Genomic DNA, 24,864 nt, shown 5'->3' on the forward strand with positions numbered 1-24,864 from the left:
TGGCTGAACTCATTCTCCTGGCTTTATTGATCATTTCTGTAGAGCTTGGCAGTGCACTTAGAGAAAGGTGCTACATTATAGTAATATTTTTTAAATTAGGCTATAGCTCTTGTATTAGCTAAATAGCTCCAGTTCTGAGCCCCTGCTGAATATTGTAAAGCAATAACTTGACAGAGCTAATTTTTATAGTAGGGATCTGTTAGGAGAGGCAACAACAGGGGAGGAAGCTTTATCTAGGCAACACAGAGCTGGTAATTTCAGGATATGTATTTTTTTTCCCACTAACAAATTCACTTTCCCTCCCAGTTTCCCAGCTTGGAGTTAAAATGCCAGCTTGAATAATTAACAATGACAAACCATCAATATTTCACACTCACAGGGGTAGATCCTTCCAGTGACCTGAATAAATTTGAGCTGCGTTTTAATTTTCTCTTCCATTTGTGGTTTCCTTTAAATGTTGCTTTGATATGCAGCATGAAGCAATTATAAGTGCAGAGGCACATTAATCAGGAAGCTCATGCTAACGTGATTTTCATGAGAAAACACAGCAGTAGGGACCTACTAATGCTGAATTGTGGGCAAGAATATTTTAGATGTGCTAATGCAGTGTATTGAATCACAAGGAACCACACTTAAGATTTATCTTTTTAAAGTGTCTTGGATTTTGAGTGCCCTTATGCTTGTGTGCTCAGATGATAAGAATTGTGTTTGTTCAAGGTACTCAGTAGTTTCTGAAAATTGCAGTTCTTTAAAGTTTCCCAATTTAGGCATTCCACAACTGAGGTGATAAAGTTAATATCTTGGTTTTGTTTAAAATGGCTGCCTGTTTTGATTTTAGAGTACTCAAACACTTTCAAAAGTGGCTGAGAAAAGGTGAAGTTTCACTGAAACTATTTGGGAATTATCCCCACAATTAACTTAAAATCTCTTCAGATTTCACCCATTACCTTCAGTATCAGCCTGAAGCTGTCAATCAAGATGGAATTTGTCAGAATCTGTTGTCCTTAGGTTTCTAAATATATTTTAACAAGTTGGATTTTTTCACATCCAGTATATTAGTAAATATTTTTTTCTATTATTTGATCAGCAAAAAAACCTCAAACCTCTTCAGCTTAAATTTAAAATAATAGTGCCACCTTCAGGAAAGAAAAATAAACAGGCACTTAAATAGTTAATAAAACTCTCCAGTTATTTATAAATGGCAGTAGGACAGGATGGTTTTCACACTTCCATACAAAATGTACTAACTTGGCACCAAAAAATGATCCAAACTGGGTCAGTTTTAAAGGGTTCTGCAAGGTCAGTGACAAATCCCAGCCCCTGACACCCTCCTGCCCTGCCTGTGCTGGCCAGCTCTGGGCTGCAGGCTTGGCCTGGAGTCCAGGGAACTGAGAATTTTCCAGCCCTGGAAAATTCTGGCCCGGTGACTGAGGGAATTGTCACTGGGAGCTCTCCCCGCTGCCCTGGTGAGCCCTGGAGAAGGGAGGCTTTGTTCCTGTTTGTGCACAATTCAAAGAAATTCACTTGGCAGAGGAGATGCAAAAAAAATACCAGAGCTGGAGATAATGAGCTGGTTGCAGTTTTCCAAAGCTGCTGTTGTCTTGCAGGAAAGACAAGTGGGGCAAGAAAATTCCCACTTGAGTGTGTAACCTTCTCAGGGAGGGCTGTGCTGCCAAACCTCTCCCTGGCACTGGCTCAGGAGCTGTTCCTCAGCTTCCTCCCCTCGCCTCTGGCTTTGTCTGCTCCTCTCACGTGCACCACAGTATGGTGGCAATACCCAAGGAGGCTTTTCTGGAGTCTTTGTTAGCTCTGCTTTAAGTTTTGTGTTGGCTGAAATCTCCTCTTTGGCTTGCTTGCCCATCCCAGGAGATCCCAGAAATCCATACCTGAAAAAAATCACTTTTCTGTTCTGTCACTAATTTTTGTGTTTATGCCATGACATTCACCAAGCCTTCCTTTCATTTCATTTCATTTCAACTTTCTGGCCATGTTTGTTTGTTTATTTGAGTTCTGATTTTTTTTCAGTTGATTTCATTGGTGGATTTGATCCATTTCCTCTCTACCATGTCAATGAAAAACCCACCAACCTTTTGTTCAAGCAGACATACCTGTAAGTATCACCTGTGCTAAGAGACTCCATGTGCTTCTTGGTTTCAAGGATGCCACAGGTTTGGCTATTTCCCTCCTTTTGTAGGTTGATTTCTCCAACAGGCTTCTCAGGCATGGAAGGAATGAACAAATGGACACCAAAAGGGGTGAAGCTGCCCTTTCTCAGTTCCAAAATAATTTTAAATTCTGTTGCTTCCAAGAACTGGGCCCAAAAGTTCAGCTGAGAGCAGAAAGGGGAGCTGTCCACAGCAGCTTTTCTCATCCCAATAATGAAGGGCCACTGTTGAATTCTCATTTCTTCCCTGAGGCACAAGATCACAACTTCACTCTGTCCACTTAAAAGCTGGTTCTTAATGAGATTCTCAAACACAAAGGCCAGTTCTGTCTGTTTAAAGCAGCACTGAGATCTGATTTTATTTTCCTTAAATTGATCTGCAAGAAGCTGTTCAACACATGGAAGTTTTTTACAGCAGCTGCTGAGGGAAGCTGTTTTTCAGGAACAATGGTACCAGAATCCTGCCAAAAAGAGGAATGTGAGGATGGTGGAAAAGAGTGGGGCTGAGGGAAAAAAAACTTCCCTGAGGTAGAGTGGTAGATGTACCCCTCTGATTTCATAAGGACTTACTGCCCACTTTGTCACTGCAGCAAAAGATCAGGAATAAAATAATTTCTGCAAAGCCGCTGAATTCTCTGTAACTTTGGGGGTTCTCTAGTGTTACTACAAGGGATGCTACAGGAGATTAAATATTGATTTCTCTCTCATTTTGTCACAGTGGGGTGGAATTTTTCATAGTCTGCAAAAGCTGTGCAGCTTTAAGCAGCTCCCTGATTTACTGGCTGGATGCAGCAGTGTGCTGAAGAAGCATCACATTTTTACAGTACAGGGTTTGGGCTGCTTTTTTCTTGAAATGACCAATTCTGCTTGTGAAAGAAGCTAGCACTTCTAAATGAAGATTCCTATATGGGGAGATTGTAATATGAAGAGAAGTTAGCAATGTAAAACTTTCTTCCAGGGCCTCAGTAAGAGGGGAAGCTGCTGCTCAAGTCCTCAGATAATTTTGTTGCTCCTCCCTCCCTTTCTTTAGCCCATCACTTCTCTGTTGGTATCTTCTGCCAGCACAAAATAATATTTCTTCCAGGCTAACAGAAGGTGAAAACAGCTGCTGAGCTGTAGATAATGTGACCCTCTGTAAACTTCAGCAGCCACCAAATTGCAATTTTTGATTATTTATTTCAGCCTTTTGCCTCTTTTCCATATGTGTGAATGGGAGTGAGGGATAATTCATTCCCAGGTTATGGTGCCATGGAGTGTTGCAGGCTGGGGCACTGACTGCCACATGCCCTTGGTCCAGCTGTGAAAATCATTTAGTGATGACTTAAAGGCAGCTTGGGCTTTTTTTATATTCTCTTCAAGAAGATGTGAAACAACAAATACATCCAATTTATTTAAAATTTAAGAAGGGCTAAGGATCAGGGACAGAGGGTTTCTGGTTTGAACTAATTTTTGTTGAGGGAAATGCTGAATGAAACCAAATTTCTTCTACAACTGATCACTTGGAGCTGACTGCAAGCAGGAACCTTCATTTTAGGATGGCATCACCCCTTTGGCTGCAGTCAGATGCATTTTCTGGGCTGCCACACTTCTCTAACAGGATCACTTTCCTTCATTCCTAATGGAATTATCCTATTCACTCCAGTTTCACCTATCCTTTTCTGATGAGATCCCATTCCTTCCTCCCACTGTCCCCTTTCCTGCATTTTTCTCAAGTCTCTCTTTTTCATATCACAGAATTTATGAGATTTTAGAGATCTGAGGCTCCACAGTGCAATGACATGAGCTGCTAAATTCAGTATTCAAACTGTGAACCAATCAATTAATTTTGCCAATCAAGGCACCACACTAATTATTTAATAATAATGTATTAGCACTTGTGATAGAAGATAGGTTAAAGTCTTCAGTGCCTGAGTTTCTGTGTTACTTATCCAAAGGACAGTAAATCACTTGTGGGAAGGCAAAGTTGCTTACCTGAGGCTAAAAGAGAGTATTTTCAGTGAGTTTTTAGGAAGAAAGGGTTGAACTCTTTCTCCTCCCTGAACTGGAGCACAGGCACAGGTTGTGCCTGCTGGCACCATTGTCCCCCCTTGTTCTGCACAGCTGAGGACCTCAGCTCTGGGTTGCTTTTCTTCTTGTTTGTTCATTTGTAGTAACAGAATTCTCATCACTTGAGGCAAAAACGCATTTTTGCACCAATAGCTGGAAGTGCTGGCCAAGCCAGCTTTGACATTTCTCACTCAAGCTGTTCCCTCCAAGGCCCTGCACCACCTGCCAAGTACCCAGAGCATCCTGAGCATTTGTCAGCCCCTCCTGCCTGCTGCATCCTTTCAGTTTCCTGACATCACTCTCCAGATTTGTTTTGGAAAGCAGCACTGTGCAATCTCAATTATAAAGCAGAATGGCCTCAAAGTGTGATTTTGTACACAAGGTAGTGCTAAATCCAGAACCTGCTGGATGGCAGGAGGTGCTCTCTGTTTATTTAAAAGGTACAGGGACAAGCACTAGGTCTTCCTGCCTTTCAAGGCTGTGTTTGCAAGGCCAAGCAGTGAGCTGCACCTTTGTGAGGCTCCAGCCCCTAAAGCTGATCTCCACCTCAAGTAGTGCATCACTTTAGGGGCTTCAGAGCTTTAATTTGACTTGTGGAGCCAGATTTTATGGACTTTCCTTCCCTCAGATCTCCCAGTGGAAAGGGCCCTGTGTTAGCACAGGGTGTGACTTTTTTCTGATGGAGACCTCAGTATTGACAGGGCAGCAACAGGAGGTATTGGTTAATTGAGGGATCCGAGGCTCCAGTTGGCAATTTCTCACCTTATTGCTCCCTGATCAATCTTTGTGGGCCACTGTCTGCTGGCCAGAGGCACGAAGAGCTGTGAGCATTAAAGGACTTGTCCCCATAAAACATCATCCCCTACTGGCCTAAAGTGGGTTCTTCAATACACCAATATGTACAAGCACACAAAGAACATTTAGTCAAAGATCCAAAGTCCAAGACTGAAACATTGGAATAAGAAGGAGAGGGAGGAAAACTCCTTTAGAATTGTTTTCTCACCTGTCTCCTCCAAATTTTGACAAGCAGAGTAATTTACAAAGGAAACTTAAACAGGAAAAAAATTCCACTTTGTTTTGAGGAGAGAAAAAACACACAACAAAACACTTCTGCTTCTCTTTCTAGGTAGACTTTTTCCCAAACAAACAACATGAATTTGCAAACTCTTTTGATCATCCTGAAGCTGCATGTGTAAGAGGTGATGTTTCAGCCAAAAGCATTCACTCACCTTTACTGCTGGCTCCAAAAGTAGATCTGCTTGTCCTGCTGCACCTACACCAACAGCACATCACTGCAATTTCAAGCAGCTCCTTTATCCTAGAGATGACCCTTAGCTTTTTAAGTTTCTAACCACATTTTATGCAGCTCCAAACGCTGAGGATCCATAGATCTAACACTTGAGCCTAACTGCAGCATATTCAGGTCTGACATGTGCATTGCATTCTTTCCAGCCTTGAAGACTACTTAACCACATTACTTGTGAGCTCTCAATCCTATTCCTCATCTGTAGTCAATCACATTTAAAAGTCCAGAAGAGGAAAGAAAAATTTGTCCTCATTATTTCCACACCATTTCTGTCACATAAAGAAATCAATTGAGTTCTTGCTCCACACTCACATCCTGCCTTCATCTTTTTCCCTCTCTTCTAGGCCTGCGTAAGTGAAGAGGAGCCAGAGGATGGATGAACCTTGCACTCCACCAAAGGTGCTGCAGGAAACAGTCCCCTGGGGCCTGGATCTTTGGCAGAGGAAATGCAGGATGGTGAACTCCACTCCATTTTCCGGTTCCTTGTCTTCTTTTCAAACGCAATGAATGTACATCAAAGAACGGCCACACCGTTGGTTTTTAATCCTCCAAGTGCCCTGATGAACCTTTCCTACCACAGTCTGCTGGTACTGGCCCAGAAATGGCACAGGCCTAAAGACCAAGTTCACCAAGAGCCTCTCTCAAGAGCTGCAGTTGAAGCTGGAGCTGCTTCCTTGTGCCATGGATCCAGAAAGAAGGAAGCACTGCACAACACCCTGGGACATTTCATATTTTCTGTAGTTAGTCTCCTCCCTTTTTCTGAACAGAGCCTAAATCCCCTAACACAACTTCATCTCCTCCCTGCCTGCATAGCATGAGGTGGGGGCTCTTTACACTCGAGTTACTTAGGCATTGTTGGGTTCTAAGTGATAGGTGAGAACTTTTCCCCCTTTGTGCCCCCAGCCAGGACCCCCTTGCTCGTTCTCTGTAGACATGGCAGTAGGCTTTTGTCCTGGAGCTCAGTGTGGCCCGGCTCCTGTAATGCTGAACAGCTGAAAACCACTGCAGCCACCAGCTCCTCACTCAGCATGCAGCTTCACCCCACATCCAGCCAGCCCAGCCGTCCCTGGAGCAGCTGTAGCCTAATCTGGGTCTGCCCAGCTACATTAAATTAACCCTGGTGTGGCTGGATCCTGCTGCAGGCCCTGGAAAAAGCCCAGTTCCTCATGGAGCAGAGGTGGGTTTGCACCTGCCTTCTTCACCTAGAGCCACACCTATTCCATGGTGACAGCCTGGTGGGAGTTTCATTTCTGACAGGCTTTTTGAGGGGAGGGAAAGGGCTGAAGGGGGAATGCCAGTGTAATTAAGTTGCATTAATGAGCTGCAGCAGTTGATTAAAACAAAGAACAAAACCAAGTCAGTTTTATTGGCTGTGTCTCCCAGCATGCGAAGTGTCAAAAGCAGAGAAGGAGCAGTTGTCAGCCAGCCCTGGCATATTTGGGCTGATACTTCAAGTGCTGTTGTAATTCATTATTGTCTTGCCTAATTTGTTTGGGATTACTTGGCATTTTTTGAGAAATGCTTTCCAGAAGGGTCAAGCTTGAAGCCATGCTGGGGAGAAGTGTGAGGGATGAATTAAAAACAAAAATAAAAACATTAAGTGCTAAATCAAAGACAGAATGATGCAGCTTTCTTCGGTCTCATTCCACAGGGCCCAGGAAGCAAAATCCTCTTTTATAAACCCAAATGCATAGGCGCTGAGAGAGTATTTTTTACCTCTGTGCAACTTCTATTCCAGATACTCACACATCCCGAGTTCTGCTTGGGTGCAGCTGCAAGTAAAAATGTTGTTTTCTGTAGAGTGGTTTTTTCCCTTTTTTTAAGGCACTGAAATCTACAGCTTCTGACTGAGCAAAACAGACAACTAGTTTCATCCTTGTTTAATACCTCAAAGAAAAAAACTCAGCCCTGACAGCTCTGCATGACAAAAGACAAGTACCTCCTCTATTATTAACGTTGTGTCACTACCAAATTAAAAAATACCAATAAAACACAAGCTACTCTCCATTTTGAGATCACACATAGTGTGTGCACATTTAGAATGCTTTCTCCACCTCTCCTTTATTCACTTTCTTTATGGATCACTGTCATTCCTGTCTGTCCACCTGATGTTCCCTGGAAAGGCAGAAAAACAAAAATAATACACATCCTCTATTCAATGAGATTTTCCCATTAAAGATTTCATTTGTTTGGGCCTTTTCAAATTAATCTTTCCTTTTCTCATTAAGCACTGAGTTCACACATTTTTGGGTTTAATATGATTTCTTTTCCTCAGAGAGAATATTATCAATCAGATACCAGCAGTCTTTGTCAGCCTTGTTTGGGAGCAATCAAAATTCAGCACAGGTGGTGGAAAAAGGACAGTTTCAGCTCTGAATACCTGAAACATTTTACTGGTAGTTCCAGGAAGCAATTGAGAGGGAAGGAAGAGGAGGGAACTTTATGAGTTGAGGTCTACATGTTTTTAACACTACACCTCTCCAACTGACCAAGCTCTGATGCCACTTTCACCAATTAAACCGATGAAAACCACTTGCCAAGCACTCTAAAGAGATAAAGCATCAAATTCTGCACTCAACAGCATTGCCCCTTAGCTTTCATACACACTGGTAAAGCTCAATGAAATAAAAGTGTGATGACTGAGTCACTTCAGAACTACCACTCAATTCCCTGTGCTCATTGTAGCATAAAGCACCAATTAACAGAAGTAAAATAAACACCAAGCCCATGTTCAGGTAAGCCTATAAGATGCAGTATCAACGACAGACATTAATCATTAAAAAAAAAAGGGTCTGAGAAGAGACAAAGCTACCAAGGGTCATATTCCACACTTCATTATCTTCTCCATGTTTCATTAGCAGAGCCATTCCTGAGAACTCCTCTCTCTCTCATGGTCTGCTTGTGCTAGACTCACTCTGAGTACCTCAGGGTGACAGAGTGACCCTGCTCTGTGAGGGCAGGGGCTGCCAGTCCGTTCCAGCCCACCCATGCCATGCCCAGCATGGTCCAGGAGCAGCTGAAGGTGATGGGATCCCTTCTCTCCAGTTTCGGAGTGCCCTCTGTTGGGGACAGGCATCGCTGGAGATGCTTCTCAAATAACGTGGTACCTGGTTCTGAAGGGACATTTCCCTGCAGGAAAACAAAGCAGCTCCTCCCTTTCCCTGGGGTGGAAAAGCCATTCACCATTTTCACACAGTTCAACAGGGTTAGCTCCAGAAAGAGCTGGTGCAGTTCCAGCCTTGCTCAGTTCCAGTCACACTCAGGTGAGTTCGGAGGAAATAACACTGTTCCAGCACTGGGCTGGTGTTTTCCCTCCTCAGATTAGCACATCTATTTAAACTGTAGGTTTGTGCTGTATTTATAGAGGCAAAACAAAGCCAAGGATACCCTGAACCCAGACAAGACCTAATTTGGCATGGTGGTGACGATCTGTTCCCTAGCAAATCTGCTGTCTGGCAGAGACCCAACCAATTCCTCCAAGAGCTGCAGAGTTTAAACCACTCAAGTCTTAATTTCTCTCATCTTTGCCAAGAACTGTGCTAATATTCCCTTCCTCTGAAGGCAGGGATGAAGAGAGCTGCCCTCCCATGGGATCCACAGATAACTGACACCTTAAAGTGACTCACAGGCAACCCCTAAGCTGTTTAGTAACCAGAGCTGGAACCAAAGGGAAGCAGCTCCAGAGCCGCAAATACACTAAAAAGAGCCACCTACCAAAACTCTACAAAGAGTTCAGATCAGAATTATTCTGCGTTTGCACAGTTTCATGTATCAGATCCTTATTCTCCTTCATCCTTATCCCTTCTTTTGCATTTTAAGAGAATTCTGAGGAGCCAAATTCTCCCCATGAGGGTGCTGAGGCCCTGGCTCAGGGTGCCCAGAGCAGCTGTGGCTGCCCCTGGATCCCTGGCAGTGCCCAGGGCCAGGCTGGACAGGGCTGGGAGCAACCTGGGACAGTGGAAGGTGTCCCTGGCCATGGCAGGAGGTGGAATGAGATGAGTTTCAAGGTCCCTTCCAACCAAACCATTCTCAGGCTCTACGACCCACATGCTGTCTGGTAAATTCCAAAGGACACTGATGGATGGTAAAACAGCTGCTTTTCTTACTCATGCCCACTTAATACAGAAGTACAAATGTTGTTTACGACCTGATGTCACTCCAATATTTTAGGACACCACCACACCCCTCCCCTAGTAGGGAATTGTACTCAAATCAGATACTCAGACCTTTAAGTTAAATAAAGGAAAAATTTTATTCCATGAAAAAGAACAGTTTATTTTTAAAAACTTATTTCCTTTCCCTTCACTTAACAAGGCAGAGCATGGATGAAACTTACTCTTTTTGGCTACATGAGAGAGTATTCCATTTTAAATAAGAATCACCACTTTAGCCAGCAAAGGTATCTTCTAAAAAGGTATATTTCCAGAGCTGTTTTCTACCAGGATAATACCCAGCAGCCAGAGAAGAGCTCCATAAGAAGCTTCCAGGAGACCATCCAGTGACCCCGAGCACAGAGCCTTCCACCAGGGGAGGTCAGCTGAGAGCAGAGAGCTTGGAGAGTTAGGCCAGACTGTTCCACTTAGTTATGCAAATTTGAGTATTACTGAAACGTTTCATCAGTTGTTGAAAATTCAACAAAAAGGGGAGAAAAAAGAAAGACAGCAAAAAGGGGAGAAAAAGGTAGATTGTCCCTCCCCCATAACACATTGTTGCTGAGTATTCTAGTCCCAATGGAATGCATTTTGTACAAAAAATAATCCCACTTTCAATCAAACTTCCTGAAGGAATCCCTAAGAGAATAATCTCTAGACAAATGCTAAGTGAGAAAAAAAGTCTGCTGAAAACAGTCTTTGATTTCAACACAGAGCAAAGATTCACTTGAGAACACAATGTGGAGAGAGAGAATCTCTGTCAATAAAAGCCTCATTTTGGAGGGCAAAAGAACCCAGCAGAGCTCTCCTGGAGCAGCCCTAAATCAAGAGGAGATCAAACCAGCAGCTCTTCCTACAAACACTGTGCATGGGAGACACATGCAGTGAGTTTTTACACTTATGCCAAGCCACCCTACAAATGAGATTGCTCCAGCAAATTATTTACTTCTTTTCTCCCTCTGCTGAGTTACCAATGAGTTGTATGGACTTATCTTCCCCCCTGGGTGCAGCGTGGCTCAGGACATGAAGGCTCTCACGCTGCCCCGGATGGCGGCTCTGCAGATGGGACACAGCCTCAGGTTGAGGGCACAGGCTTCACAGGCTACCAGGTGGCCACAGGGAACAAACACAACAGACACATCTCTGTCCATGCACACTTTGCACATCCTCTCCTCCTGCAGGCGCCGCAGCTGTTCCTCCACGCTCAGCTGAGACTCTACCAAAAAACAAACAAAAAAAAGACAAGAGCCCAAATTGTGAGTGCTTTGTCACAGCTCCAGAGTGCCAGTTGTGACAGCTTAAGAGGTCACACTGCTGCAACTTGCCCATTGTTCTGTTCAGAGACTGTGAAGATGGCAAAAGTACCTCTCAGGCAAGTTTCATTTAAGCTGAAGAACTCCAGCTATTGTAGACTGGCTTATCTACACAAGGTTCAGCTTATCTACACTCACTGGACTGAGCAGGGACACAGATCAACAGCATTTACTGTGGTACATAAATTATCCCCATAAACTGATTTTTTGGTAACAGCTGCTTCCAGGGGCACTCCAATCCCCAAATAAGGGTTCCTGTGCTCAGGTACCACTCAAACTAGCACACAGTCCTCTTCAAAATTTAAAAAATTAGTTAGTATAATGACTACTGATACTGTCATTCTAGAACTCCTCCCAGTCATGCTTAAGCTCAGTTCCCCACACTGCCAGCCCAGAGCACCTGGTTCCTTCTGCTGCACAGATCGTATTTCTTGTCTTGATGTTCCAGTCTCTCTCTGAACAGCACCTGTAGAACCAGAAAAGAAGATGGCATTCAATGCTACCTCCTTTATCCCTCTCCTGACAGTGCTGTGTGGAAACAAGAAATACCATGGACCTCAGAAGCATTTGGTTAAAAGTGTCTTATTCTCAGCCTGGTGTGGCTGATGTTCTCTGTGGTGCTTCAGCAGCTGTTTAAGTTCACCTCCTTGCCCAGGCCTGTCTGTCCACACCACATTCTCTCCTCAAAGGTGGTTTATCCATCACATCAGCTGGCCATTCCACCTCCTGTGCTACTATTTAATCAAAATTTCAGTTTTGTTGAATTTTTTCCATGTTAGCTACAGAAGTGGCAGACCATGCTGTGGAGGCAGGAGCTTTGGAATCTTCAACTTCGCAAACAGATTTCACAAAACAGATAACAAAAGGCAGAAGTTAAGGAAAATATATCTTATCTAGACAAGAACTATGGCTATTTCTAAACAGGTTATTGATTCCAATTTTAAATGGGCTTGGAGTGATCATCCATCCCAGGAGCTTTGCTTCAGACACCTGCCTCTGCCTGGATCAGCTGTGAATTTGTGCCCGAGCCTGCACGTCATGGAGTGCCACTTTCTGCAGGTCTGAGGGAAGTAAGAAACACCAAGGAAACCCAGCACAGCCAGATAGAGCCACTGACATCCCAGCAACCACAGCTCCTCCAGGTTTCTTTAACTCAGAGCCTCATTGCTCAGGCTCCCAAGGAAAGGCAGGCTTGGGGGCATTATCCCTCTTAATTCCAGCAGACCCTCAGGACACTCCCAGCAGCGCTCCAGGTGCAGAGAGAAAGAGGTGAAACACCCAGGTGTGAGTCAGGCCTACCTCTCCTCCCTCCTGCACTGCTGCTGGCCCCCCAGCCTGGCTGCAGCAGGTCTGAAATCAGCTCAGACTCAGACAGGTAGGAAGTCCCAGTCAGCGCAAATTTATTCTCTACCAGGTTTGCCACCCAGCTGGGGTCAAAGCCCATCTGCAGGACATTCTGCACTATGAGACTCTGATCCTCAGAAGGATGAGCCAGCAATTCCCGGTTCCTCAGAGGATCTGTAAAGCAGTGAACAGGTACCTTACCAAAAAGGCAGAGCTTTGGGCAAAAAGCATGACATTCCTTGAAGGTGTTCTACATAAAATGGCATTATATACCCTAGAACACTCCTCAAGCTATCCCCTTAGCTAGATTAACTTCCACATTTATTTTTTTACTTCAAATCATTACTCACAAGGAAGTTAATCAAAGCCATTTTTATAAAAGCCCAGACACTTATTTTGGATGGTTTATTTCACTTTATCCGTGAACAGTCTCCTGTGTTTGGCATCAGTCCAGAATCCTTATCTCTGTTTTCACATCCCAGAACAGAAGCCTCAAAACTGCTTTCATGAGCATCAAGTGGAACATCCCAATTGAAGCCTCTCCTACCTCAACCGTTCATCAGTAACAACAGAAGAAGGAAATTCAGCTGGCAGTGTCTTCAAAGGCTCGAGTCCTGCTTGAGCTTATATAGCCAAACTTCACCTACTTACATTTCTGGGAGCGACTGATAAATGGGATAAATCCCAGCAACAACATTTTCATGAACATCTAGACCCTCTACTGTTCTCTGGTTTCTTATCAAGCATGTTTGAAGTGTTGTAGTGAAGGGCTTTACAAACAGACATCAGCAGCAAGAGCATCAAAAGCCAAAGAAAAGTGAGGTAAGTACTCAAAATTCACATGATTATCCAGACTAGATAAGTGTGTCTGGCCTTTCACTATGAGGCCTCATAAGAACAATTTTGTTTCTTGAGCTAGAGACCACTTCCTAAAACCAAAGTGAAACCTCTTCTAGAGTATCAAAACATCTCACAAGCACCACGTCTACAGAGGGCAGAGCAGCTGAGGTGGGCTGGTGGAATTCAGACCACACCACATTCAGAATATAAAACACCGTGGAATTACAGCACTGACCTTGGGAGGGAGAGGAGTCTTGCTCAGTCTGGTCCCAGGAATGTCTCTGAAAATGATACAAAAAGAGAAGCCTGTGTTCAAGACTCTCCCATCTACCAAACCTAATCCACTACACACAAAATGTTCACAACTCACAGGAGCCAGCAGGGTGCCAGAAAAGGTTCCCTGAATGCTGTTAACAAATTCTCTCCCCCTTGAGTGCAGTAAAAATTCACACCTAGGAGCAGAAAAGTTGAAATGCATTAGTACAGGCTCCCCCAAGTGAAAGTTGCAGTTTCAAATTTCTAAGCAAAGAGTGTGTTGGGCAATGAGCAAACCTCTATGTGTCCATTAAAGACAGGGTATCAGGTGTTTCACCACCTCTTGCACAAAGGCTGACAGTAAGAGGATCATGATCCCTCCCCCTTAATTCAGTCTTCATTTTGGCCCAAGAGGAGCTCAGTTGTAACATGCTTTAGAGCAGACCACAGGAACTGTGGTGAGAGAGCAGTTCACAGGAAAGAGACAAGAACTGCTGCAGAAAACCAAGGCTTACAGTACATTTCTTCTTGTACCTCAGAGCAGGAGTAATAAAGCTCTTCTTTGATGCCAAAGAAAGTTATTTTAATTGAACTCTTAGATGGTGAACTCTAGGTCAAATTAGAGAATCTCAGGTCTGAACTGTGCAATTCTACCTGAGCTCGAGCATTTTATTTTGCTTTTAAGGTGAGAGGATATAAACATTTCTATCCTATGAAAGAAAGTATCAGTGTGAAATGCATGACCTATTTTTTGAGGTATTTTTTAACCAAAACTGACTTACTCTGGGTACCATTTGGCATGTTCCCTCCAAGGATCATCTCCCAAGGACCAGCTCCTCACGCCTCCATCACAGTAAAAACACCTCACTACATCTCCTCGTCCTGAAAGGGAGAGCAAGAGATTATGTGACACCTGAGACACCACATGCCCTACACTAACCCTGGGTGAGACCCAGCACAAAACACAGGCTGATGAACACATGACAATTTACTAACACAGTGCACATTGTACAGGGGCAGGAACTCAGGCTGAGCTCCCAGAGCTGGCTGAGATGATTCCAGAAGGGGATCACAAGCTCACAGGCAGCATCCATGGGAGCAGCTAAGCCCCAAAGCACAACCCCCCCAGCCCACCCCCCTGCCTGCATTTGGAGCAGAGCTGTAATTAGTTACACCTGTGAACACACTTTGCTCACTAACCACAATCTGCCATTGTGCAAATATTTCCTCTGGCTGGTTAATTCAGAGAGGAGTATTTCTTCAAACCCATTACCTAACCTGCAAAGCATTCTCAAAAGGAAATAATATTATATTGATATTCACATGCATGTGATTACAATAAATATTGCCAATTTTCCTCAACAAAAAAAAAGTATCTGATTTTTGTATTTCAGATTAAGAGTCCTTAGAGGAACAAGCCACAGCCAGAGGGGCTGACTCCATGCAGCTGTTCACTCAGGTTTGGGGTTTTGAGAAGAGGCTTCAGGGCAAGACACAGCCTATCCAAAACATGGCACACCAAGCAAGCTCCTCAGGTCCTTTTAAAAATGCAAGGAATAAATACACTCAATGGACCTTAAAGCACAGACTCTTCTGTTTGTAAAACATCACCATTCTGTTTAAAACACATCACCTTTTCCTCTCCGGCTGGCAAGGAGGTATTTACTAGTGGACCCCTCAGTACTCAAACAGGAGTTAAATGTTGAAACAAATTCTGCACAAGCAGCAAGAGAAACAGCACAGGCTGAAGGAAGGATGTGGTTTTTAACTACAATACATGTGCATACAGGTATTTGTAAAAGCAACAGTGAAGCTTTCAAAAGTTAACTCAAATAAGAGTTAAGAACATTTCCCCAGAGTACCTACCTGTATAAAAGAACCCTGCTCTAGCCAGTTGCTCTGGATGAATGCTGGAATTTTGTGGCCAGTTCTCAAATGTAGACAGTCTCATCTCCTCTGTCACCATCTCAGGGTACTCTGGCTCGTTGGGCATGGCTGTCTCCTCACTGACTATCCCCTGCAAGACACTCAGGAACTGCCCATCCACAGTGTCAAAGATCTCCTGCAGGGACAGCATCTCCTGGTTCCCAGCACTCTCCCCACGGATGTATTTACAGGAAGGGAAGAAATGCATGTGCTCTATGAGGGGGCAATCCCCAGGTCTCCAGTCCTTCAGGACGCCACCACAGCAGAAACACTGCACTTCATCCCCAGGGCCCACGTAGAAAAAACCAGCATCCACCAGGTCCTGGGCAGACACAGGGGCAGTGCGGGGCCACTGCTGGAAGGTCCTGAGCCTGCTGGCCACGCTCCTCATGCTGGAATTGAAGAGCCTGCAGCGAGCAGCCCTGGGCTCCTCTGCTGGTGCTGCATCCCCCATGGCCGTGCTCTGCAAGAGAGGATGGGAGAGCCCAGGGCAGTCAGCTGCGTTCCCAGCCCGTGCTATTGTTGCCCATTCCAGAAAGCTCCTGCTCACAACAAAGCCCAGCTTGTTTGGGAATGGCAGCCCAGTCACAGATCTGGTGTTTCTGTGCTTTGCTGTTGGAGTTTTGCTGAGCCTTCATTGGTGTCTGGCGGGAAGAGTCCAGAGCTTTCCAAGGCTCTCTGACAATTTACAGGAAAGATGGAACAGAGAGGGGAGGGCAAAAAAAAACCTGTGCTGCCTCCCAAGCTGAACCTTTGGCAAGAGAAATCCCCAGCCATTTTGCTAAGCCCTTAAACTAGCATGAAAAAGGCTCTGTTTTTATTCCCTAAACCAGGCATGTCATGACAAAACAGAGAACAGCCACACCCAAACAAATAATGTCTCCATCTCCCATTTACCACACAAAACATCACATTTCTCATGTTTTTATTGTCATGATTATTAAGCAATGATTATCTAGAAAGAGCTCTATAAAAGAGAATTTTTCCAAGCCTAAAATAATTAGGTACAGTTTCTACGAGGTGGCGTACTTAAATACAGAATTTTCTAGTTTTTTGTCATATTCTGCCTGTGCTACTTCCATGCAAGAGGAAGGGGGAAATTAAAGGAGTTCCCAAGTGCTTGATTCTCCAAGCTCTCACCCTGCTCAAGGTCACAGCCCTTCCCTGGGTGGTTGAACTGCATCTCAGGCACTGCTTCCAACACTTTCCCTGTGGCTGGCAAAGACACTTTCAAAAGGCCCTACAGTGACACAACTGAGGGCCAGGAACAATCTAATTCCTTTGGAGAGAAGTCCCTACACAATGTGATTTAAGTGAGAGGTGAAATCAATCCCTTTTTTTTAAAATTAAGAACCCTCCAAATCCCTTCCCCACCCAACTCAATAGGTGAGTTCAACTCAAGGAAGTGCAACTTCCTATTTACTGGTTATCAGGGCTAAGCATTATTAGAAAACAAACCAAAAGACATCACACAGGAAAAGAAAATATAAATACACACTGTTAAAAGGTACAATTTTTTGAGGCTGGTACAGCACATTAAAATAACAGATAACTACAGCAGTGCACAGTAAAGCACAAACAAGAGGAGATCACAGATACAGCAGCTACTCTGCAGCAAACACCAGCACAGAGACTCTGAGGAGGATTAAAAAACACTCAGGCCAGAAGCATCTCTGAAGAACTATTTCTCTAATTAAGGGCTGCAGCACATTTAGGGAGAAAAAAAAAGCTTACAGGTCATTTTAGTCACAAAACTCGCAGCTGTCCTCCATAGGTATTACACATTTTGTGAGATTTTAAAAGCAGAATCAAACTTACTCGACCACGTGCCTCTTATAATAAAAGGCAGCAAGGAAGAGAATGTTCATCAGCAACCAGAAATCCCTTTTATAATGACAGGGACAGAAACCAGGGCTGGAAGAAAAGGCTCTAAAAGTCTGTTTCAGAAACTGTGCTTTGCTTGGTACAATAAAGAAGCTACTCAAGAACTGTGTCACTGGTATAAGGAGAAGTCCATAGAGAAACAAGCTCAGAGGCCATCAGTCACTGATGCCCAGCAGAATCTGCAAGCTAAGCAGCCTGAGGAGAGGCAGATTGTTTGCCTTCACAGCAGATTTTGCTCCCAGAACACAGAAGCTTGTTCATCAGGCACAGCTCCACATGCAGTGCTGCTCTCATCTTGAGCCTTAACAAAGGAAAAGCTGTAACTCTTCAGCTACAACAAATTTTGGGTTGCACAGAGATGATGGCAAGGTTATGTTAGCCTTCCTCCACCTAGAAAGCCCTTGAGAGCAAGCTTCACAGATTTTGCTTTGTGTCTTCACAAAGAAAATTATTTCTTCCACAAAAGGCTTTTTTAATACGAGGTGCAATGCAGGAGAACAAATATATTTATGTTTTGCTTATTAAGAAGCCCATTATGGTTTACCTGCACATTCATATACTGTGCAGAAGATTCATTAGCTTTGCTAATGAGACTCCCCAAACAAAATTAAAATTTTAAACAGCTATAACACCACTAAAAACCAATGTTCTACCACAACCCACTACTTATACAGGAATAGAAAGCCAAAACATCATTATAGCTCATACCAACAATTAGCACAATAAAAAAATTCCTTAAAAAAACCCCAACTTTACCTGAAACATGCTAACTAAACCCCAGAAAGCTTCCATAATTTAAAACTCTCTCAGCATCACAAGCCTCACACAAAAATCTTCTCTCCTCAGATGGCTCCCCCAAAGCAGAACACTGCTGAGGAGTAAGTGAGCCCACCTGCCTCAGAGGCCATTTATATAACGCTGAGTTGCCCCCAATTGGTTGGGATGGGCTAATGAGCTAATTTCTAATCTCTATTGGCTAATGAGCCCAAATTTCATCTATATAAAATGGAGTCACAAAGCAAAGATATAAAGTTAAGCTCAAATTTTCTCTAGAAAATACCAGATCTTGTTAAAACCTAGTCTAGTGCCAGGTGTGACATCCTGACTCGCATGATACAATGGCTGTCACATCCCTATTTTGCTGTAACTCTATTGACAGTATTTCTGTATGTTTTTCAGCTTGTTTTCACATGTTTTGCACCTTAAGTTTCTTAATAAAATGTACTGTAAAATTAGCAGATAAATAGCAACAAGAATTTTCTCCAGAGAGCTTGGACAGATTGCATTGCCTTTACTTTAGGAATCAAGTTTTTTTTCTGCAATTGCATCTTCACAACTTGAAATCTTCCTATTCCTTTGCCTTCCTGTGGCCACAATTCCACAAAATGGAGGATTTTAATGACAGTTTTAAAAGGTGCAATTACTTGAAAACGTGTTCTCCTTCACCACTGTCTGAGAAGATGCATAAAGCTTCTTCTAAACTCTTGACAAAATATCAGTTCTCCATATAAACATAAGAACATAGGTGATTTGTGTTTCTCAGAAATTATAAATTAGCATTTTTCTTTTGATAAAAAGATCCAGAGTCCTTTTTTTTTACAGGCAAGCCCATACAATCATTCTCATTAAAAAGAAGTGTTGGGTTTTTTGCTAATTAAATACTTGCTAATGAAAGCCCCTGAGCAGTAGAGGGCAGTGCTTTTATATGACATTTAGAGAATGCTGTAACAAGAGAATGTGCTGGGGAGGTGATTCTATTCTCCTTAGTGAAATTCTCTGTAATAAAATACATATAAAGATAATTGTACATTATCTTCTACTCTGTGGATCCTATCCTTTCTAAGTCTATGCTGATTTTTGAAGAATGCATCCTAAAATTCCAAGGGACAGAGTTAACAACATTCCTCCTGCAGAGGCTGTTTGGGGTCTACTGATGGGTTGTAGCAAATCACCTGTTAATCAATAAGAGTGATTGATAATTCTGAATTTTACAAGCATTTTACAAACAATAACCTCATCTTCTACTGCTTATAACCACCTGGCTTTTCAAAGGTGTGCACAATTCCACCTGTTTTAGGAGAAGTCCCAGCCTAAATGTTAAAGAGGAAAAAGCTGTATAAATCTCAAAAGCAGCTTCTAAGTTAATTGACAACATTGGTCTGTTTCTGGTAGGGGTTATTTGTTTTGGGTTTTTTCTTGTATACATAACATTCTTCTATCATAAAAACTTCCAGGACAGGTTTAAGTTTGATTATCTGAGGGGATACACTGATGTGGTTTTGGGGGGAACATTTCACCAACAAAGGAGAGCTGAGTACAACCAGTGAGATGACTGTAGCAGAAGAAGATGAAATGACTCCAAGTGTGGTGCTGAGAGCAAGTAAAAACAAGTCACCATGTATAAACGATAGGGTTTTATTTTAGCACATTAAAATTTGGAAAGCAAATAACATATTCAGTAATCTGTTGTATGCAACTTATACTGATCTTTTTTAGCAAGTCATACATTTTCAGTTTCTTTTCAGAGCATTAAGATGTCCTACTGAACTTCTGAATGCTTCTTAAAATGAGGAGTGTCATGAACTAATGATAAACAAATGTGGGACTCAGTAAACATCAATCAGAGTCCAGGACAGATCAGTGATAATGATCAACACTGCCATCACTAGACAGTGATTGGAAACACTTGATGAAGAAAGTAATATAAACATAATTAACCAAAAATCTGGTTGCTATTATCAACCTGATTTGGAAGGAAAACAATCAATAAATACAAGGGGCAGAATATATCTGGAGACAGCATAATGAAGGGCTTGAAAGCACTGAAGTGACTGGAGCCCCTGGAAAAACTCCAGCAGAATTCAGCATCTCCACCCTGGAGGTGCCACCCAGCTGTAAGGGGCTGGAGCTGTTCTGAGTGGCTTATCTTGGGTAGACTATTGTGCTTTCATCAATAAATTAAGAGTTTACTGAAGAAAGAGGCTTTTATAACAGGAGGAAAAAAGGTATCAGTTGGCATTGGTGAAGAAATGAAGAGGCTGGAACACAAAAGGAGACACCATAGCTTGTCACTGCAACTGATGTGTAAAGGGACTGGGTATCAAGCAAATTTATGGCATCATTCCCATTCTCACTTGCTCAGATGTTAGCCAAAATTAAGATGTGGATCCACTTTTCAGAATAAACCATCCAGAGTCTGTGATGTAACTGCTTTGCAGCCTGAAGCAGTGTAGACAAAATCCTTATACTTGAAGCCCTAGACACAGATGAATGCTGCTGTTCCTCCATTTAGGGCCTCTCTTTTCCTCTTCTGGCTGCCTCTTCCTTGTGTGTTGTCCTCCCCCTTCCTTCCCCTGAAGGAGCAGCTGGTCTGCTCCTGCAGAGCTGCTCTCAGGGGAGCTCCTGCCACAGGAACACCCAGGAGGAGCCCATCTGCTCAGCTGCCTCCAGGGCAGCCCTGAGGGACCAAAGCACTCTGCTGGTGCTGACACAGCTCCGCAGCATCCCTAAAACAAATCCACTGCGGACAGGAAACAGGATCCAACTCAGTGAATAGTGACAAAGCACACTGAAAAGTGACTGGTCACCCCTGGGACAAGCACAGAGCCATTTCCTCAGGGCAGGGCAAAGCTCAGAAGCCTCACTTTGCTGTTTCATGCAGCTCAAGTTTTTATTTTCCCATAGCAAGTTCTGCCATACATCTACAGTGATCTTCTCTGCCTATCAACAGCTTCCTTGCTGCACTTCTCTCAGCAGACTTTTAATAACAACATGGACTATTAATAATAATAAATGGATTATTTCTTCTCACATTAACAATCTTTCATTCAGGAAGCCTGGACAATGTTTTTATGAAGTAAATCATAGAATGCCAGAATGGTTTGGGTTGGAAGGGACCTTAAAGTTCATCTCATTGCAATCTCTGCCACGGGCAGGGGCACTTTCCACTGTCCCAGGCTGCTCCAAGCCCCATCCAACCTGGCCTTGGACACTTCCAGGGATGGGGCAGCCACAGCTTCTCTGGGCAACCTGTGCCAGGGCCTCAGCACCATCTGAGTAAAGAACTTCATCCTAATATCAAACCTAAACCTCTCCTCTTTTAGTTTAAAGCCATTCTCCCTTATCCTATCACTGCCTGCTCTTGTGGAAAGTACACATCCTATACATAGAGACTGCTGGAACTAACACAGGTGAATAACAAACACCTGTTTTGTGATTTCCCAGGGATTCAAATCTTTTCATGTCCTGCCCTAATTCTTTTCCCTGGCCCCCACTGCTGTGGCATTTGATTGCCTCAAAACTTTAGGTATTGTAATAGTTAGGAATAGCTAAATGTAGCTTGCAACGTGATTCATGAAAGTGCTTTAAATCAAACCCTATTAATATCCCATCCCACAGAACAGAACACAGTACATATGAAAAGGAAAATCTGCAAAGCACAGCAGATACTCAAAAAATCAGCAGAGGAACTGGCCTTAAAAATCTAAAAAACTTCATGGTTTCAGTGTCCTGCCTATTATAAAAAATATTTCTGTTATTGAAGAGTGGGTTGACCACTGTTCACTTATTTTTCAAAGGAAAGTGTTTGTAGAAAATAGCTTCTCTTTTATTTTTCTAAATGTCTTTTGGAGCTGAAAAATGTGAGTTTCTTTTTCAAGGATTATTTTTTCTCTTTATTCAGTTTTCTAGCCCTTCTTGCCCTTGCCAGTTGACCCAGTAATCAAGAGGAAAAAAAAAAGAAATTCAGAACAACCCCAAACCCCATCCATCATTTGCTGTCTTTTTTTGTTTCCCCTAAGATTCTGAATACTTGAAAAAAATCTGTAAAAATTCACTGCTGCTGCAAATTGAATGAACTATTTTCAGTTTTCAGCAGATCAACAATCCAGTGATCCAAAGAGCATGCAGAGTGCTTAGAGGCCTGAGCAGCAGCACAGGGATTGGGAATGCAAATTAAAATTTGAGGAGGAAAACTACAGGGCTAAGTACATTCCCACAGTGAGTATGGAAAATACAAAGTATATTCCCTTGCTTTTTTCCTTCCTAAGTTGCACCTGGTAGGTTTCCTCAAAGATGAATTTCACCTCTTCCTCTCCCTCTGACTGGCTTTGATAATTTCCCAATTCCTTCTGGTTCTGACATGGAGGAGCCTCACATTTGGGCTCTATTCCTTCTACCTACTCCAAGACAGGAGGTACAGGAACAGAAGACCTGGAGCCTCATGTAAACTGAGTGGCATTGCAACTCCAAATTATTCACATATATAACTAACAGCTCCTCAGAAGAGATTCTTATCCACTTGTGGCCACAGCTCCGCCATTCAGCCATTAAATTACCTGTAAAGAAGGATTTGTCAGGCATTGTTGTGATTCTAATGGAGCTTGTCCTACTTTATAATTGGCAGAAAATCAGCCATCAAGAATCACAGAACATCTGATTTTCCAATTAAATCCTGCTATAGTTGGGACTGTGTTTTTATTGCAGAGAATGTGCCTGGCTGCCTGAATATTGCTTGGGCAACAGGCAGAAAGATCTATTCTTGAGCTATTCACACCACAATCATCTGCTTTTCTCCATGCAAATTGGCTTGGAATGAGTTTGTTTTGTCCCTGTATCAATAATCAATAGCAAGACTGAAAGACGAGGAAGAAAAACAACCTGAAGTCACTGCAAAGAGCTGAAGGGAAAAATGCACAACAAAGTAAGCAAAGACAGACTGACCTTACAGTTTCATGGAAACCCCAGAGAGCAGCAAGAAGGAGTAGCCAAGGATGAAGACCAAGAGACAGGGGAGAATGCCTGTGCTCAGTCATTGCTCTGCTGAGCTCCTTGCCACAGCTTTCCAAGGAATTTGTCTTGCAGGGAACAGCATGTGTGATGCTGATGTCAGATGGGATCTGTTCACAGGCCACACTCTTTGCATATGATTTCCCTCCTCATGTTTTCACAAACAATGTGTCAGTGACATGAGAAACAGGAGAGGAGAACAGATACAATTTCTCTGAGTGTCTGCTTTAATTTTTCACCCTAAAATGATGGAAGTGAATGCTGGATCTTTGGTTTGGGAACATTCCAAAGGGGTTTAGGGTGCAGGAGGGAGATTATTCCATTATGGCAATATTTGATTTTCCTCCATGCTCATAACAGAGAGGGCTGCATAAAATTCCTGTAAAACCTGAATGAAAAACAAATAATAAAAACACCAACAAAAATATGCTGCAGCTTACACATGAACTCTAGTGAGATTTCAGTGTTAGCAAAGGAAGAAAAAGATAAGTACAACTTTTTCTTAAATGAGAAGAACACATTTCATTCAACTAAGACAGAACCAAACCCTGTGTGTCCCCTGGGTTACAATGTTACACTCCAAGAGTATCTTAAGTTATATAATATATATATAAAAATATGAATATTGCCTTATCCATATCCTTCACCTGAGATTTTTCATCTTACTGGTTTTATTTCTCAATGACTATGCACTTCTTACAGATAGACAAGATCATTCTTAGCATTACCAGGGGAAAAAAAAAATCAGATTTTCCAAATACAACAGAAAAAACTATTCCCACAAAGACTTAGATGTGCACATGCATGTACATATGTGACATGCTGCCTTTGGGTCTAACCTAGCAGGTACAGCCTAGGAGCCCCCTGTGTGCTGGGATGCTGAAGCACAGAGCTCTAACATTCTGCCCACATGCTCTCCTGGCGGGGATGATTCACAGTCACATCGTTTCTATATCGAGATGTGAACATACACAATCACATGGACTTGGGAGCAGTGCCCATCACCCAGGCACCCAGCCTTTCCCTTCTCCTGCTGCACACATGCTCCTCTCTCCAGCCACAATGATCACTCCTTTTTGTCCTGTTTCTTGAAGTTCTGGTCTTTGGACAGGCTTTTCAGTTCGCTCAGGGATTGCCCACAGCAGGGATTTAGTGATTGGCTCCATAATTACACCAAAAGCAAACAGAATTGGAACAGGCCAGCTTGGACAGGTCTTGGAGCAGCCTGGTCTAATGGGAGCTGTCCCTGCCCACAGCAGGGATTGGAACAAGATGATCTCTGAGGTGCCTTCCAACCCAAACCAGTCTGGGAAAATTAGTATTTTCTAGGGAAATACTCATTATTACTTGCTACCCAAGTCAAACGGAGAACCCAAAGCATGTGCAGGTGCTGAGGATTAAAGCACCACTATTTCTTCCTTAACTCTGGATGTCTGATCAGAAAAAGGACAAAAGCGGACTCTTCATTTCAGATATTTTATTAGAATGGTAAGTACAAGCTCAAACTAACAGTTTTCAAACGTGAACACAGAGAAGACTCTGGTTTTAAGTGTATCTAAAGGAAACCATGATTATGTTGTTTAATGTATTCCACAAGGACCAGAATTTGCCACTTTTACCCCCAAAATCAAGACTTTGTAACCAGCGGCACTTAGACCTTGATCCCGCTGATATCAACATAAACCGGGCTAAGGGGTCCAAATCCCACCCAGGTCCTACAAAACAGCTGGAAGAGAGGAAAAAAAAATGAATCTGATAAAAACCCATATTGAGGGTGGCTGCTGCCAGTGGTCAGACAGGCTGTATAAGGGAAAGCTGGTCTCCCAAAGCTCTTGGGGGAGCCAGAAA

The 24,864-nt window shown here is 43.0% G+C and overlaps 2 protein-coding genes across 5 annotated transcripts in view; one reads left to right on the forward strand and one right to left on the reverse strand.

Annotated features, from left to right (window-relative positions):
• NKAIN4 (sodium/potassium transporting ATPase interacting 4) overlaps positions 1 to 7,129 on the forward strand; it is a 49,566-nt gene extending 42,437 nt beyond the window's left edge. Inside the window, exons 6-8 of one of the 3 annotated variants that reach the window (XR_010030075.1) lie at positions 2,026 to 2,110; positions 5,337 to 5,409; positions 5,861 to 7,129. Coding sequence is in view for 2 of the 3 variants with exons in the window: in XM_063172507.1 (XP_063028577.1) it covers positions 2,026 to 2,110; positions 5,861 to 5,870 (95 nt within the window). In the remaining variant the exon portion in view is untranslated. The remainder of the gene's footprint in view (positions 1 to 2,025; positions 2,111 to 5,336; positions 5,410 to 5,860) is intronic. The other 2 variants (XM_063172507.1, XM_063172508.1) reach the window with 2 other exon arrangements.
• A 2,686-nt stretch (positions 7,130 to 9,815) lies between these two features.
• On the reverse strand, positions 9,816 to 23,062 carry BIRC7 (baculoviral IAP repeat containing 7). Of its 2 annotated transcripts, XM_063172008.1 has the most exons (7): positions 22,951 to 23,062; positions 15,286 to 15,808; positions 14,202 to 14,301; positions 13,535 to 13,616; positions 13,400 to 13,445; positions 11,381 to 11,446; positions 9,816 to 10,883 (listed from the first exon to the last, which is right to left on the reverse strand). In XM_063172008.1, the coding sequence occupies exons 2-7, from the start codon at positions 15,797 to 15,799 to the stop codon at positions 10,684 to 10,686; spliced, it is 1,008 nt and encodes a 335-aa protein (XP_063028078.1). In that variant the 5' UTR covers positions 15,800 to 15,808; positions 22,951 to 23,062; the 3' UTR covers positions 9,816 to 10,683. The 2 variants fall into 2 exon arrangements, with proteins under 2 accessions (XP_063028078.1, XP_063028079.1); XM_063172009.1 differs by lacking the exon at positions 22,951 to 23,062 and having other exon boundaries at positions 15,286 to 15,962.
• Positions 23,063 to 24,864: the final 1,802 nt, after the last annotated feature.

The sequence above is a fragment of the Melospiza melodia genome, chromosome 19, assembly GCF_035770615.1.
Source record: "Melospiza melodia melodia isolate bMelMel2 chromosome 19, bMelMel2.pri, whole genome shotgun sequence".
Classification (NCBI taxonomy): Eukaryota; Metazoa; Chordata; class Aves; order Passeriformes; family Passerellidae; genus Melospiza; species Melospiza melodia.

Excerpts from the sequence above, each read along its gene's own strand:
- BIRC7 (XM_063172008.1), bottom strand. The coding sequence starts at position 15,799 with ATGGGGGATGCAGCACCAGCAGAGGAGCCCAGGGCTGCTCGCTGCAGG. Across the intron at positions 13,617-14,201 it reads CATGCCAAATGGTACCCAGA|GTGTGAATTTTTACTGCACT; the intron begins GTAAGTCAGTTT and ends TTCTGCTCCTAG. Across the intron at positions 13,446-13,534 it reads CTGGCACCCTGCTGGCTCCT|AGACATTCCTGGGACCAGAC; the intron begins GTGAGTTGTGAA and ends TATCATTTTCAG.